This window comes from Oryctolagus cuniculus, chromosome 1, assembly GCF_051225735.1.
Source record: "Oryctolagus cuniculus isolate XC-2025 breed Fujian yellow rabbit chromosome 1, ASM5122573v1, whole genome shotgun sequence".
Lineage (NCBI taxonomy): Eukaryota > Metazoa > Chordata > Mammalia > Lagomorpha > Leporidae > Oryctolagus > Oryctolagus cuniculus.
In genome coordinates this window covers 51,758,048-51,772,701 of record NC_142867.1, presented here as the reverse complement: position 1 = coordinate 51,772,701, position 14,654 = coordinate 51,758,048, and the positions used below count along the sequence as shown (strand labels likewise).

Below are 14,654 nucleotides of genomic sequence, written 5' to 3'. Positions count from 1 at the left end.
TGTTCCACCCTGCCAAATACCTGGCCCAGAACAATTTTACACAGACTTATTAACATGTTAACCAACATAGGATGAGACACTGTAACATAACACTGGTAATTTAAAAAAGAAATATTTTATTTCAAATAACTGTCATAGTTACTCATTGATCTATTCACTCGATTGTAATTTACATTTTACTACTTCACAAAAGGTTTTCAGACAGCTTCTAATAAGATACGCATACTAAACACAAGAGAGAATGTAAAGTAACAAAAGGACACATTAACCAAGTAAACTAACATTGGTACTCTGATGGGATATTAAATTTGGTCCTAAATTTTTATTTCGGATGCTATGTCAAGAAGGAAAACACAATGGTTGCTATAAATCTGAATAGCTGATAAAGGGAGAATAATATTATTATATAATATTATATTATTAATATTATTAAATAATATTATTTAGAATAATATTCTAAAATTCTTTGTTATTATCAACATGGTTTATAGCATGTTCACCAGGAATAGAAGAAACTGAAGAAAGCACTTTCTTGCTCATCCTAAGAAGCAACTTCTCATCTGTTAAGTTTTATCATAAGATTGCAGCAATTCAGTCACCTCTTAAGGCTCCATTTCTCATTCCCTTGCTATTTCTACTACGTCTGTACTTCCTTCCTTTCTGGAAGTGTTAGAACCCCTCAGAATCATGTATGAGGGTTGGAATCAACCTCTGCCAAACTCCTGTAATGCTTGCATTTTGACCTACTCCATGAATCACAAATGTTCTTAAAAGCATCTAAACGGTGAAGCCTTGCTATAAGTTTTTCAACTTACTGTACCCAGATCCATTAGACGAATCACTACATATGAAAGCTATAGCTTTATGAAATATATTTCTCAAACACAATAACTTGAAAGTTTGCATTATTCTTTGACCCACGGGCTGCAGAAAGGATGTGTATTATAAAACAGTAGGCATGAAAACAATATTAATTTGAGTATCACCATGAGAGCTCTTTGGTGATCAGTGCATTTTGAAAGGATCTTTCTTTCTGAGCAGAAGGCCTCAATGATGGACTTACAATGTGCTGTCATTCAGGCTTTGTTGTTCCCTTTACAGAGTAGGGTAGACAGCACAATTCTTAGGGGCTCTAGAATTTTGACAATGGTGAATGAACACTGGCTTCAGCTATCATCAGCTATATTAGCTCTTAGTTCAGCCTGTCCTTTCAAGCCAGACACTGACTTCTCCTCTCTAGCTATATATGAAAAGTCCTACTTGGTATCTTCTTCCAGTATAAGGTTATCTTGTCTTCATTTAAAATCTGTTCTGTTAGCTAGACATTCTGGCTAACTTGCTTCAGATTCTATCAGCATTTGCTGCTTCACCTTATTCTTTTATGCTAGCATTTTTATGACAGCTTCTTTGAACCTCATGAACCAACCTTTGCTTGCTTTAGATTTTTCTCCTGAAAAAAAAATTTTTTTTCTTCTGTCCTTTTCATCTCTCTAACAGCCTCCACAAAGTAGAAGAGAATTAGAGCCTTGCTCTGGCTTTGGCTTTGGCTTAAGGAAATGCAGGGGAAGATTCAATCTATATCCAGACCACTAAAACCTTCTCCATATCAGCAAGAAGGCTATTTTGCTGCTTACTATTTGTGCTCACCCAGGCAGCACTTCAAAATTCCTTCACAAGCTTTTCCTTTCCATTCACACTTTGGCTGTTTGGTGCCAAGAGGCCTAGCCTTCAACTTACCTTGGCTTTGGGCATTTCTTCTTCACTAAGCTTAATCATTTTTAGCTTTTGATTCAAAGTGAGAGACATGTGACCCTTCCTTTCAGATGAGCACTCAGAGGGTACAGTAGGGTTATTAATTGGCCTAATTTCAATATTTTTGTACCTCAGGGAATGGGCAGCCAGAAGAGAGGGAGATATAGGGATACAGCCAATTAGGAGAGCAGTTGGTACACACACATTTATCAATTTAGTTCACAGTCTGCTATGTGCATGGACTGTGGCACCCCAAAATAATACAGTTGTAACATTGAACATCACTGACAAGATCATAACAGATATAATAATAAGAATGAAAAAGTTTGATAGAATAAGAGATTTACCAAAATACGACACAAAGTGAGTACATGCTGTTGGAAAAACTATACCAATAGACTTCTTGACCAAGGTGGCCACAAAAATTTAATTTGGGGCCAGTATTGTGGTACAGTGGGTAAAACCACCACCTGCAATGCCAGTATCTAATATGAATGCAGATTCAAGTCTTGGCTGCTGCACTTCTGATCCAGCTCCCTGCTGCAGTCCCTGGGAAAGCAGAGTAGGATGGCCCAAGTACTTGGGCCCCTGCATCTACATGGGAGACCCAGAAGAAGCTCTGGGGTCCTGGCCTTAGACCAGCCTTGCTCCAGCATTACTCCTGGCCATCTAGGGAGTAAACCAGTGGATAGAAGATGGATCTCTCTGTCTCTCCCTCTCTCTCTGTAACTCTGCCTTTCCAATAAATAAATCTTTTTTAAAAAAAACCCACTTTAATTTGTACAATTAAATCTCTGGAAAGCACAATAAAGCAAAGCACATGAAAACAACGTATGCCTATATTCACAATTTTTCTGTTTTTTTTTTTTTTTTAAACCAGGAGACATAAAAAATACTTAAGCCTTTTCTGGTTTGTTTTTAAGAGTTCCAAAGCAGTCTGCTGTACACTGAAAAAAAAAAAATCTCGAATTTCATTCTTAAATTCAAATTCATAATTTACTCATACGATGATTTCTTTATAGCTTTATTGGCTCAAGTCATTATTTTTTTTTTTTTTTGAGATTCATTTATGTCTTTGAAAGGCCAAGTTAGAGGGAGACAGATGGCCAATGGCTGCAGTGGCCAGGGCAGGGCCAGGCTGAAGCCAGGAGCCAGGAGCTTCTACCATGTCTCCCATTTGGATGCAGGGGCCTAAGCACTTGGACCATCTTCTGCCACTTTTCCAAGCATATTATCAGGAAGTTAGATTGGAAGTGGATCAGCCAGGAATTGAACTGGTGCCTATATCGGATACCAGCATCGCAGGAATGGCTTAAACTGCTATGCCACAATGCTGGCCCCTCAAGCCATGAATTTTTAAAGAATTCCTTATGGAGGCTTAGAGAGGATGGAAGCAAATAGCTGGAAATTACAACAAATCAAAGAGGGGAAAAAAAGCCTTCAAAAGGTCATGTTATAAAATATTTCTACTATTAAAACTATTATCCTAACAATTAGGTCATTTCCCAGAAAGAGACTATTTAATCTTAAACTGTTGCATTTATTTACACAACACACACTATCATTCTTACCTTATAAATTAGTTCAACAATAACCAACTGCAGAATGTCTCCAAATGTTTGAACTTGATCAATACAAGTACTTAGGTAATCCAAAGCTCGATCCTAAAAAAGTAAGAATATATTATCATATTCCACCTTTTAATACATAATACAACTAAAGGTAAAACAAGGAAATTAGGGCAAGAAGAAATCAAGAATGAAGCTAACAGATAAAATGTATGACATAAAGTCAAATACATATTTCATAGGTGGGCCATAAATCTGTGGACTAAAGTTTCTAGTAGCTAAATCAGAAAGATAAATTCTATGTATTACATGATTCAGAGTATCCATAAATTAGAACAAACCTTCTTCAGAATTTAGTTCTTACTAATATCTACAAGAAAAATTTTCTGTGGGTCCTCATATATCAGAGATTGTGATATGCAGAACAGTGACCTCAGTACTCAGTAACATCTTTCCAGTAAAAGTATCAATGTTACTGAACTATTTCTTTTTTTTTTAACTTTTATTTAATGAATGTAAATTTCCAAAGTACGACTTATGGATTACAATGGCTTCCCCCCCATACCGTCCCTCCCACCCACAACCCTCCCCTTTCCCACTCCCTCTCCCCTTCCATTCACATCAAGATTCATTTTCGATTATCTTAATATACAGAAGATCAGCTTAGTATACATTAAGTAAGGATTTCAACGGTTTGCTCCCACACAGAAACTCTTTTTCTTTTTTTTAAGATTTATTTATTTTACTTGAAGGAGTTACACAGAGAAAGAAGGAGAGGCAGAGAGAAAGAGAGGGGTCTTCCATCTGCTGGCTCACTCCCTAAATGGCCACAACAGCTAGAGCTGTGCTGATCCGAAGCCAGGAGCTAGGAGCCTCTTCCAGGTCTCCCACGTGGGTGCAGAAGCCCAAGGACTTGGGCCACTGCCTTCCCAGGCCACAGCAGAGAACTGGATCGGAAGTGGAGCAGCCGGGACTCAAACCGCCCATACGGGATGCCAGCACTGCGGCGGCAGCTTTATCCTCTACACCACAGCACCGGCCCCTAAACTATTTCTAATTATTATCCCTTACTATAGGGTTTATAGCATGGTATCAAAAGCACAGTTCAGTGAAACAAATTCTACAAGAGGACACAGCACTGTGGCCCATATAATTAAAACAGTAACAAAAATGGGGCTAGTGTTTGGCCTAGTGGTTAAGACCAAGGCATTGGAGTGACTGAGTTCAACAATTCTTGGCTCTGGTTCCTGACTCTACCTCCCTATTAATGTAGACCAAGGGAGGCAGAGTTGACGGCTCAAGTGGCTGGATTCCTGCCATTCACAGGGGAGACCTGGCATTGACTTTCTGGCTCTCACTTTTGCTGTTGCAGGCATCTGGGGAATAAATCAGTAGATGAGAACTCTGCCTGCCTGCCTCTCAAGTACATAAACATAAAATTAAAAAAAGAAAGAAAGAAAACAACAAGTATTGGTGAGGAAGTAGAAAAACCGGAGGTCGGTGCCATGGCTCAATAGGCTAATCCTCCGCCTGCGGCGCTGGCACACGGGGTTCTAGTCCTGGTTGGGGCGCTGGATTCTGTCCTGGTTGTCCCTCTTCCAGGCCAGCTCTCTGCTGTGGCCCGGGAGTGCAGTGGAGGATGGCCCAAGTGCTTGGGCTTGCACCCCATGGGAGACCAGGAGAAGCACCTGGCTCCTGGCTTCGGACCAGAGCAGTACGCTGGCCGCAGCGGCCATTGGAAAGTGAACCAACGGTAAAGGAAGACCTTTCTCTTTGTCTCTCTCTCTCTATCTCTCTCTCACTGTCCACTCTGCCTGTCCAAAAAAAAAAAAAAAAAAATCAAAAATTGAACTGCATATGAACCAGCAACCCACTTCTGAATATATATTCAAAAGAATTTAAAAGATCTTAAAGAGATATTTTGTACACCCATGCTCATAGCAGCTTTGCACACAACAGTAAATGATAGAAGCAATCCAAGTGTCCAATGATGAATAAATAACGTGGAATATATTTAAAACAGAATCCTATTTGGCCTTCAGAAGGAAGAACATTCTGACACATGGAAAAATACAGGTGAATCTTGAAGACATTAAAGTGAAATATTACCAATCAAAAAGGACAAATACTGTATCATTCCACATATATGAAGTACTTAGAATAGTCAAAATCATAGAGGCAGAAAGTAGAATGGTGGTGGCTGTCAGGGGTTGGGTGGAGAAAAACAGGGAATTATTATTGAGTGGGTATAGAGTTTCAGTTTTGCAAGATACAAAAAGTTACGAAAATGTGTGGTAATATATGTGTATAATGAATGCATTAATACTGAACTGTATACTTGAAAATGGTTAAAATAGTAAAGCTTATGTACATTATACTATAATAAAAAATTAGAGACAAAATGACAGTATCCAGATTTCAGAGGAATGAATAAGTCCCTATTTTCCAGTCTGCATATTTGTCACATTTTAATAATACTAGAAAGCAAAAATGTTCACATCAAATGCCACCAAAGGTGTGCAGCCATTGCTTTCCAAAAGAAGACTCATACATTTTAATCACCATCAGAGCTGGATGTAGAGGTTGGCATAAGCTTACAAAATTTAAAAAAATTAAAGAAGACAGGCATCCATATATAGAAGGCCATTCTATTTCTACAGACATGTAGAAAGGTAGACTCTATAAAAAACTACTATTTTTCTCTACTACACAATTTTAGATCTATACCAGCATAAGGAAAAACAGGCAAAGCATTAAAGTGAGTGCCACAAAACAAGCTGTAAGAAAAATCTTAAATTAGCTGTTTAGAAACACTTCCTTGATATTTATTTAAAAAAATACATGGGGGCCAGTGCTGTGGCATAGCGGGTAAAGCCGCCACCTGCAGTGCTGGCCGGCATCCCATATGGGCGCTGGTTCAAGTCCTGGCTCCTCCACTTTCGATCCAGCTCTCTGCTATGGCCTGGGAAAGCAGTAGAAAATGGCCCAAGTCCTTGGGCCCCTGCAGCTGTGTGAGAGATCCGGAAGAAGCTCCTGGCTCTTGGTTTTGGATCGTTGCAGCTCCGGCTGTCGTGGCCATCTGGGGAGTGAACCAGTGGATAGAAGACATCTCTCTCTCTCTCTCTCTCTCTCTCTCTGCCTCTCTGCCTCTCTGCCTCTCTGTAACTCTGTCTTTCAGATAAATAAATAAATCTTTAAAAAATACATGTACGGTACAGAAGTATTATTTTGGGGAAGAGCTAAGAAAAAATATATTTATACTCATACAAATTAAATCCAAAAAATCAAAATACTCAAATCACACATACTACAAATAAAATTAAGAACTAAAAACATGAGACCTATGTGTAATTTCTTTTTTTTAAAGATGTATTTATTATTATGTATTTGAAAGGCAGAGAGGTCTTCCATTTGCTGGTTCACTCCCCAGATGGCCACAATGGCCAGAACTGCATCAATCCAAAGCCAGGAGCCAGGAGCTTCTTCTGGGTCTCCCATGTTGGTGCAGGGGCCCAAGGACTTGGGCCACCTTCTACTTTCTAATTCTCATTTAAATATATCATGAAGGTATTTTATAAAAAGTACTTCACCTGATCTGCATGAATTAGCATCATAAATGCATTCCTTTTGCAACTTGCATCCTTCTCATTCACCAGAAAATCATGTATCAGTTCAGGAGCATCAGGTATAAGATGTTCAAAATTTCTTTAAATAAAAAAGATAATATATTTTAATAAAAACCTACTTTGTTATTTTAGTAACTCTCTGATAATACCAAAATTAAACTGACTCAAACTTTATAACACTTGATTCTTTTGCTTTTTGAAACTTTAAATCAATTAGAAATGGAAAAAGGCAAAATATCAGTTACATCTTCATCAATTAAGCAATCAAATTATACATTTTCTAGTTTAATACAGAAAAAACTTACTGAACATGCCATCTATTAATTTATCTAATATTTTTGTATACTTTATAATACAATGCTACCACCTTACCTTAATGAAGGAAAGATCCTTCATTAAACATTATCTGAGAAAAAAATATAGTTCTTTGAATTTTACTAGTTGTACATTATTTATAAACATTAGTTTACATATTTCCTAACCACTCACCTCTTACTTTGTAAATTTAAAATTATTTCTAATAACACAGAATTATTACCAGCTTAATAAAATATATCATCTAGCCTTGACAATTATTTCATGGCCAGTTTTATTTCACATATACCCCTGCCCATTTTCCTTTCTATACTATTTTGAAGCAAATATCAGATAACTATTTCTTCTATAAATATGTCAGTATGCTTCTCTAAGGGAAAAGATTCTTTATTTTAAAAAATAATCATAATTTATCATATCCCTAACAAAAGTTCCTTAATATAAGCATATAGTTCCTGCTCAAATTTCCAGTGTCTTATACATAAATGTCATAATTTTCATGTTATACATTATCATCTGATTGGTAACAAAGTACTCAACAACATAACTATCTAGAATGCCACCTTCCTTAACAGACTAAATCTAATAGTAAGAAAACTGTGAAATTATATTTCAGGGACCGGTGCTGTGGCATAGAAGGTTAAGCCTCTGCCAGCAGTGCTGGCATCGGGCACTGGCTTATGTCCTGGCTGCTCTGCTTCTCATCCAGCTACCTGCTAATGTGCCTGGGATAGCAGTGGAGGATGGCCCAAGTGCTTGGGTCCCTGAATCCACATGGGATAACCAGATGGGGCTCCTTACCCCTGGCTTCTACCTGGCCCAGTTCAGGACATTGCAGCCATCTGGGGAGTGAACCAGAGGATGGAAGACCTCTCTCTCTGTCTTTCTCTCTCTGTAACTCTGCTTTTCAAATAAATAAAATAAATCTTAAAAAGTTTTTAAAAATAAAAAATTTCAGTCAACTAGTACATACAAAGATGTTTATAGAATGAACTGACATCAGTGTTTGCAAAAACCACGTATCCAAGCATGTTTTTGTAAAATGTTTCAAATTATTTATTTATTTTATTTGATATGCAGAGTTCAGAGACAGGCAGGGAGACAGACATCCCCATCCATTGTTTCATTCCCCAAGTGGCTGTAACAGTGTGAGCCAGGTTAAAGCTGGGAGCTGGGAACTCAACCAGGTCTCCCACGTGGGTAGGGACTCTACTTGAGCCATCATGTATCACTTCCCAGGATGTGTATTAGCAGGAAGCTGGAATTGGGAGTACAGCGGGACATATGCACTCTGATATGAGATGTAAGTGTCCCACGCTAACTGCTATGCCAAATACTTGTCCCTGTGAATTGTTTTTAAAGTCTTAAATCTTCAGCTTTCTACAATTGAGTCAGTTGAGAACTGTAGCCCTTCTCAATGAAAAACTTTTCTCACCAGACTCTAACGGGTAAAAAGGTAAGCCTTATATTCCATAAAAAGAGAATTTTAAAATAACATAAAAATGTAAAGACTATAGAAGCTAATCAAATAAATTAATTAAATGGATTGGAATAATACAGGCAATGTCATAAACTGGAAATGTAAACTATTTAAAGAAAGCTACTGTCATACAATTTAAGCAGATTTCTTTCATGCAAAAACCAGGGCCTAGTGTTATCAGATCTTTTTTAAGGCTGACAAGTTAATGACTAGGAAAAAATACTGTGCTGGTCAACAAAACACATTTACAAGCTACATACAGTCTGCAAGCAACCACTTTCAGAACCTCTAGTCTAAAAGAGAAAATATTCTTCAAAGAACTAAGCTGCCGCCGCCGCGGCTCACTAGGCTAATCCTCTGCCTGTGGCGCCAGCACACCAGATTCTAGTCCCGGTCGGGGCGCCAGATTCTGTCCCGGTTGCCCCTCTTCCAGGCCAACTCTCTGCTGTGGCCTGGGAGTGCAGTGGAGGATGGCCCAAGTGCTTGGGCCCTGCACCCCATGGGAGACCAGGATAAGTACCTGGCTCCTGCCATCGGATCAGCGCGGTGCGCCGGCCGTGGCGGCCAATGGAGGGTAAACCAACGGCAAAAGGAAGACCTTTCTCTCTGTCTCTCTCTCACTGTCCACTCTGCCTGCCAAAAAACAAAAACAAACAAACAAACAAAACAAAAAAACTAAGGTAAAGGAATATCTTTATCTACCTATAGATAGTATAGATGGCCAAAACAGCATTTCTTCTGACATAGCTGTGTCGATGCTCCAAACAAGCACGGATAGCCGGCATCAAAGGTTCTAGCAGTTCTGCTTCTTTCAATTTGCAAAGAAAACGAAGAGTAGATCCTCGAATAAATTCATTAGGATGCTGAAGATCCTGATAAAAGAATTCAAATACGAAATACTGACTTTCAGTGTTTTATAAAAATGAATTTTTACATAAAAAACTTTCTAGTGGAAAAAAACAAGGAAATCTGAGGGAAAAAAACTCGAAATTAAACAGTTTTAATAAGATTCCTGCTCATTAAAGCAGTTTTCACCTATGTTATCAATGTCTTACTATATACTACATATGTCACTGTTTTTATTAATAACACATAAAATGCATTAAAATATCTGGAAAAAATACAAACTTTTAACAATTTTTTAAAAATCTATATAAAGTGAACCAATTTCATATATTTCACATATAAGATTTAGGAGCATAGTGCTACCTTTCACTCTACCCTCCCTCCTGTCCACGCTCCCACTCACCTTCCTCCTGCCTTTCTTACTCTTTCTTTCCGTGTTTACAATGACATACTTTCAGTACAATAAAAACTTTTTACAGTACCATTTTACAAATTAAATTCAAATATCTACAACTAACATCTCATCAAAGTTTTAATTTTAAAATTCAAATCAAAGCCCTTTGCACCAACTTTACAATTAGATAAAAATCAAAGCAGTATTCAGAAATAATTATGGCTGGTTTACCTTTCTGTATGCATCACACACAAGAATCATTTCATGTAAAAGTCTTCCATCTGGAGTTGTTTTAGGAACAATTTCCCAAAATACCAGAAGTAATTTTTTGATGGTGTGATCCTGAAGAGGTAGCACAAAACGAATGATGGTCATCAGAAGTCCAGGAAGCTTCTCACCATTCAGAATCATAATGATTACTTTCTTCAAAGCTTCAGTCTTTGACTTCACATCTCCTTTTTCTGATTGAAAAATTTAAAATGAACACAATTACTTCAAAAGTCTTCAGATAATTTTAAGAACAATTAACTAAACATAATACCCTGATATATTATTGGCAATGGTAATAAAGATACATACCCAAGTGACAAAGCTTCTCCACCTGGCTCCACAACAAGCAAGTTGTATGTCTTTGTGCAAGTCATTTATCTCTGAATCTCAGATTCTTTACATATACTATGAAGGCAATGAATTTGATTTCTGGTCCCTAACCAGTTGAGTTAATGCAGAGTTCATAAATCTACAGGTATACCACATAGCCAACCATGTTTTATACACATGCGGAGCTATTTTTCAAAACATGAATACATCTGTGAATAGCTACAACAACTATTATGGTAGAGGGCAGACATCAATCTTTTCTTTAATATTAGGAGGAGAGTTCTCAGACTGAAAAAGGGTTAGGAACTACAGGAGTAGATTAATTCCAAAATCCCATCATATTTTCAGGGTTTGGAGTTTTAGAATCTTTCCCAAGATATCAACTGAAAACTGGAAGAGGGGCCGGCGCCATGGCGCAGTAGGTTAATCCTCTGCCTGCAGTGCCGGCATCCCATATGGGTGCCGGTTCTAGTCCCAGCTGCTCCATTTCCAGTCCAGCTCTCTGCTATGGCCTGGGAAAGCAGTAGAAGATAGCCCAAGTGCTTGGGCCCCTGTACCCACGTGGTAGACTGGGAAGAAGCGCCTGGCTCCTGGCTTCGGATTGGCACAGCTCCGGCCATGCAACCATGTGGGGAGTGAACCAACGGAAGGAAGACCTTTCTCTCCCTCTTACTGTCTGTAACTCTACCTCTCAAATAAAATAAAATAAAATAATATAAAATCTTAAAAAAAGGAAAGAAACTGGAAGAAAATTTAAATGTTCAAGATTAGTTATAGCCACTGTTGAGAATTTAAGGATGACACATTTAAGAAAAAATGAAAGTTTATTGCTTGCTTAGCCTGAACATTATGCACTATAAAGTATTTTATGGGGGCTGGTGCTGTGACGCAGTCAGTTGAGCCTCTGCCTGCAGTGCCAGCATCCCATACAGGCATTAGTTTGAGGTCTGGCTGCTCCACTTCCAATCCAGCTCCCTGCTAATGCACCTGGGAAAGCAGTGGAAGATGACCCAAGTGCTTGAGCCCCTGCACCCACATGAGAGACCTAGAAAACTCCTGGCTCCTGGCACAGCCCCAGCCACTGCAGACATTTAGGGAGTGAACCAGTGGATGGAAGATCTCTCTCTCTCCTTCTCTCTCTGAATTTTTACCTTCCAGGTAAAAAAAAATTAAAAAAAAAAAAAAAGTATCTTGGGGCTGGTGCTGTGGTATAGTGGGCAAAGCCTTCTCCTGCAGTGCCAAAATCCATATGGCACCAGTTCTAGTCTCAGCTGCTCCTTTTCTGATCCAGCTCTCTGCTATGGCTTGGGAAAGCAGTAGGTGACGGCCCAAGTGTTTGTGCCCCTATACTTAAGTGGGAGACCCAGAAGAGGGTCTCCAGGCTCCTGGCTCCTGGCTCTGGATTGGCTCAGGCCCTTGTGGCCATCTGGAGAGTGAAACAGCAGATGAAAGACCTTTCTAAGGGGCCGGCGCTGTGGTGCAGCACTTTAAAGCCCTGGCCTGAAGCGACGGCATCCCATATGAGCGCTGGTTCAAGTCCCGGCTGCTCCTCTTCCCATCCAGCTCTCTGCTGTGGCCTGGGAAAGCAGTAGAAGATGGCCCAGGTCCTTGGGCCCCTGCACCCGTGTGGGAGACCTGGAAGAAGCACCTGGCTTCTGGCTTTGGATCAGCGCAGCTCTGGCCGTTGCGGCCATCTGGGGAGTGAACCATCGGATGGAAGTCCTCTCTCTCTCTGCCTCTCCTTTCTCTGTGTAACTCTTATTTTCAAATAAATAAGCTCTGCTCAGAGTTCCAGCTTCCTGCTAAATGGGCACCCTGAGAGACATGGGAGACTCAGACTGAGTTCTAGGATCCCAGCTTCGGCTAGGGAGTGAACCAGAAAGAGAAATCTGTCTGCTTCTCAAATAACTAAAAAAAAAAAAAAAAAAGGAATATTGTTCTTGTTTCCTTCTTGGCAAAAATGCTTTAAAAATAAAAAGTTTAACTTTTTAGGGAAAAACACATTGATTCCAATGTTGAATTTTTTGGTTTTATAAGCTAAGTAATTGGAAGTTAAGCGCAGAAAGGAATTAAGACATTCTAATACACATTCTTAACCTGTTACCTCTAAAGAATTATCAGCTACATTTAAGTGTAATACATGGAACTACACAATTAAGTCTAAGAAGTATCTGATAACTCAGTGACTGCATTTCTTTAGCTTTAGTAAGCATAACTGAAATGTTGTCTTATTTCCAAAAACCAATACTGCAAGTCAAAAGACAATACGTTTTCATCAGAAAAAAAGAATTTAGATAAAACTAAAGCATTCATAATTATAAAGAACCATGCAATGTAAAAATGTAAATATTAATTTCATTCTCAAAATATTATAAGCATTTACCTAGATCATTTTTTAAGCTAATTTCAGATGGTGGTTCTGAATCCATTGGCACGTTAATTAACGTATAGCACACGTTCTCAGCAGCCGTCATGGTTTCCAGTTAATAATCAACCCCAGACAGAAGACTTAAGAATAAACAGATGCCAGAAAATCTAGAAAAATAAATACAGGGACATCATTACAAGTTTAAAAACAAAATCTCACAAACCAGTAAACTACTGTGTTCTTTACTGCTAAAGTCCATTGCATTTGGCTTATGAGTTTTCAAGTACTAAATGGGAAGGACCCATCTATATTGTGTTCACATAAAAACAAATTCTAACCCAAAAAACCCACCCTTGTCAGCCCCGGACTAAGGTATAGCACGTCTGATTCCCCTATTCCTCTCGCTGTCTAGAGTTTGAGAATGTTGTACAGCAGAATTCAGGGTCAAAAACAGTGACAGTCCCCCAGCCCACCCTCAGCGTTACAAAACAGTGATTTTTAATAGAATATACACTCAGAACTGCTCAAATTAAGAAATGTTATGTGACTACTCTGCCAAAACTTTAAAGCGGTTTATCGGGGGCACAAGTCGATGCTGACGGCGTCTGGGGGGTCCCTCAATCGGTGCGCTGCACCCCCACCTCACCCACCCACTTCCCTCTCCCACGCCTCCAGCAAAGCAGGCCCCACCTCAGAGGGTGAGCTCGGAGTCTTGGGAGGCAGAAGACCCCCGATCGGTAACGCGAGCTGAGACGGGGCGTCCGGCCCAGAGCTTCCCGGCCCCCAGCCCCCACCCCGACCCGTTCCCCTTTGCCAGGCCCGAAGCGAGCGGCCTAGTAGCTGCTGCTCGCATCTTTCAGCTAGAGAGCCAGTTCCTCCGACTCTGCCCGGCTCACCAAGCCTCCGCGGTTGGGGGGCTCGAGGTCCGCTACCTGGCTCCGAGGGGCAGCGGCTGGGGTCACCGCGGGACCGTCTATTTGGACTCCAACCCACGGCGGCGGCGGCGGCTCCTCCGAGTCCTTGGCTGACGTGGAAGGGGGTGGGGTGGGGACCGAAGCAGCAGCCACCTAGCACCTACGGCGAGTCGGAGAGGACATGCCTTCTCCGTCCTGCGGTTGCGCGCGGCAAGCGCCTTGTTTTCTTCCTCCCTTCGGGTATATGGTTGGTTTAGGTGACTGAGATGAATGGGAGTAAATATTTATTAAGTTTTCCCTGCAAACCAGGCGCCGAGTTAAGCGCGAAGGTCATTTAAACGCTGCGTGGAAATACTTACTTCTAGGAGCTGAAACAAGGGAAGTTTGTTCTGGAAGGCAAGGGCTTTCCTTGCCTAGGGCTACGCGGTCTGTGTGGAACAGTTCTGCTCCGGGAGCTGGAAGCCCAATTGCTCGCCAAACCAACTGAGGTACTATTTACTATTGGGAAAGTATTTTCAGTTCTTTTAATAAGCGCTACTAGGTTATACCAAGATCCACGCGAATTCGTGGTGTCTGGTAGCTGAATCCGAATCTCAGCAGTAGGGCGGGAATTGCTTTAATAGTCACGCCACGCTGGTGCCGTTTCTGCTGTTTAGTGATGGCTCCTTTTGTGTGGATTGATTTTTTTTTTTAAGTAAATGGAAACGCAGCCTTAAAGGAGTCTACCTATCTGTAAAGATCTAATTGTTACAGCTACAATCAGCCACCAGCATCTTTGCTTTTGCTCATTT

At 40.1% G+C, this 14,654-nt stretch overlaps 1 protein-coding gene across 2 annotated transcripts in view; it reads right to left on the bottom strand.

The window, feature by feature from the left end:
- COPB1 (coat protein complex I subunit beta 1) overlaps positions 1 to 13,980 on the bottom strand; it is a 49,762-nt gene extending 35,782 nt beyond the window's left edge. Inside the window, exons 1-6 of one of the 2 annotated variants that reach the window (XM_002708825.6) lie at positions 13,846 to 13,980; positions 12,965 to 13,116; positions 10,213 to 10,442; positions 9,444 to 9,613; positions 6,911 to 7,025; positions 3,324 to 3,416 (exon numbers count right to left, since the gene is read on the bottom strand). In XM_002708825.6, the coding sequence (XP_002708871.1) occupies positions 3,324 to 3,416; positions 6,911 to 7,025; positions 9,444 to 9,613; positions 10,213 to 10,442; positions 12,965 to 13,055 (699 nt within the window). In that variant the 5' untranslated portion in view covers positions 13,056 to 13,116; positions 13,846 to 13,980. The remainder of the gene's footprint in view (positions 1 to 3,323; positions 3,417 to 6,910; positions 7,026 to 9,443; positions 9,614 to 10,212; positions 10,443 to 12,964; positions 13,117 to 13,845) is intronic. The other variant, XM_008266482.5, reaches the window with a different exon arrangement.
- Positions 13,981 to 14,654: the final 674 nt, after the last annotated feature.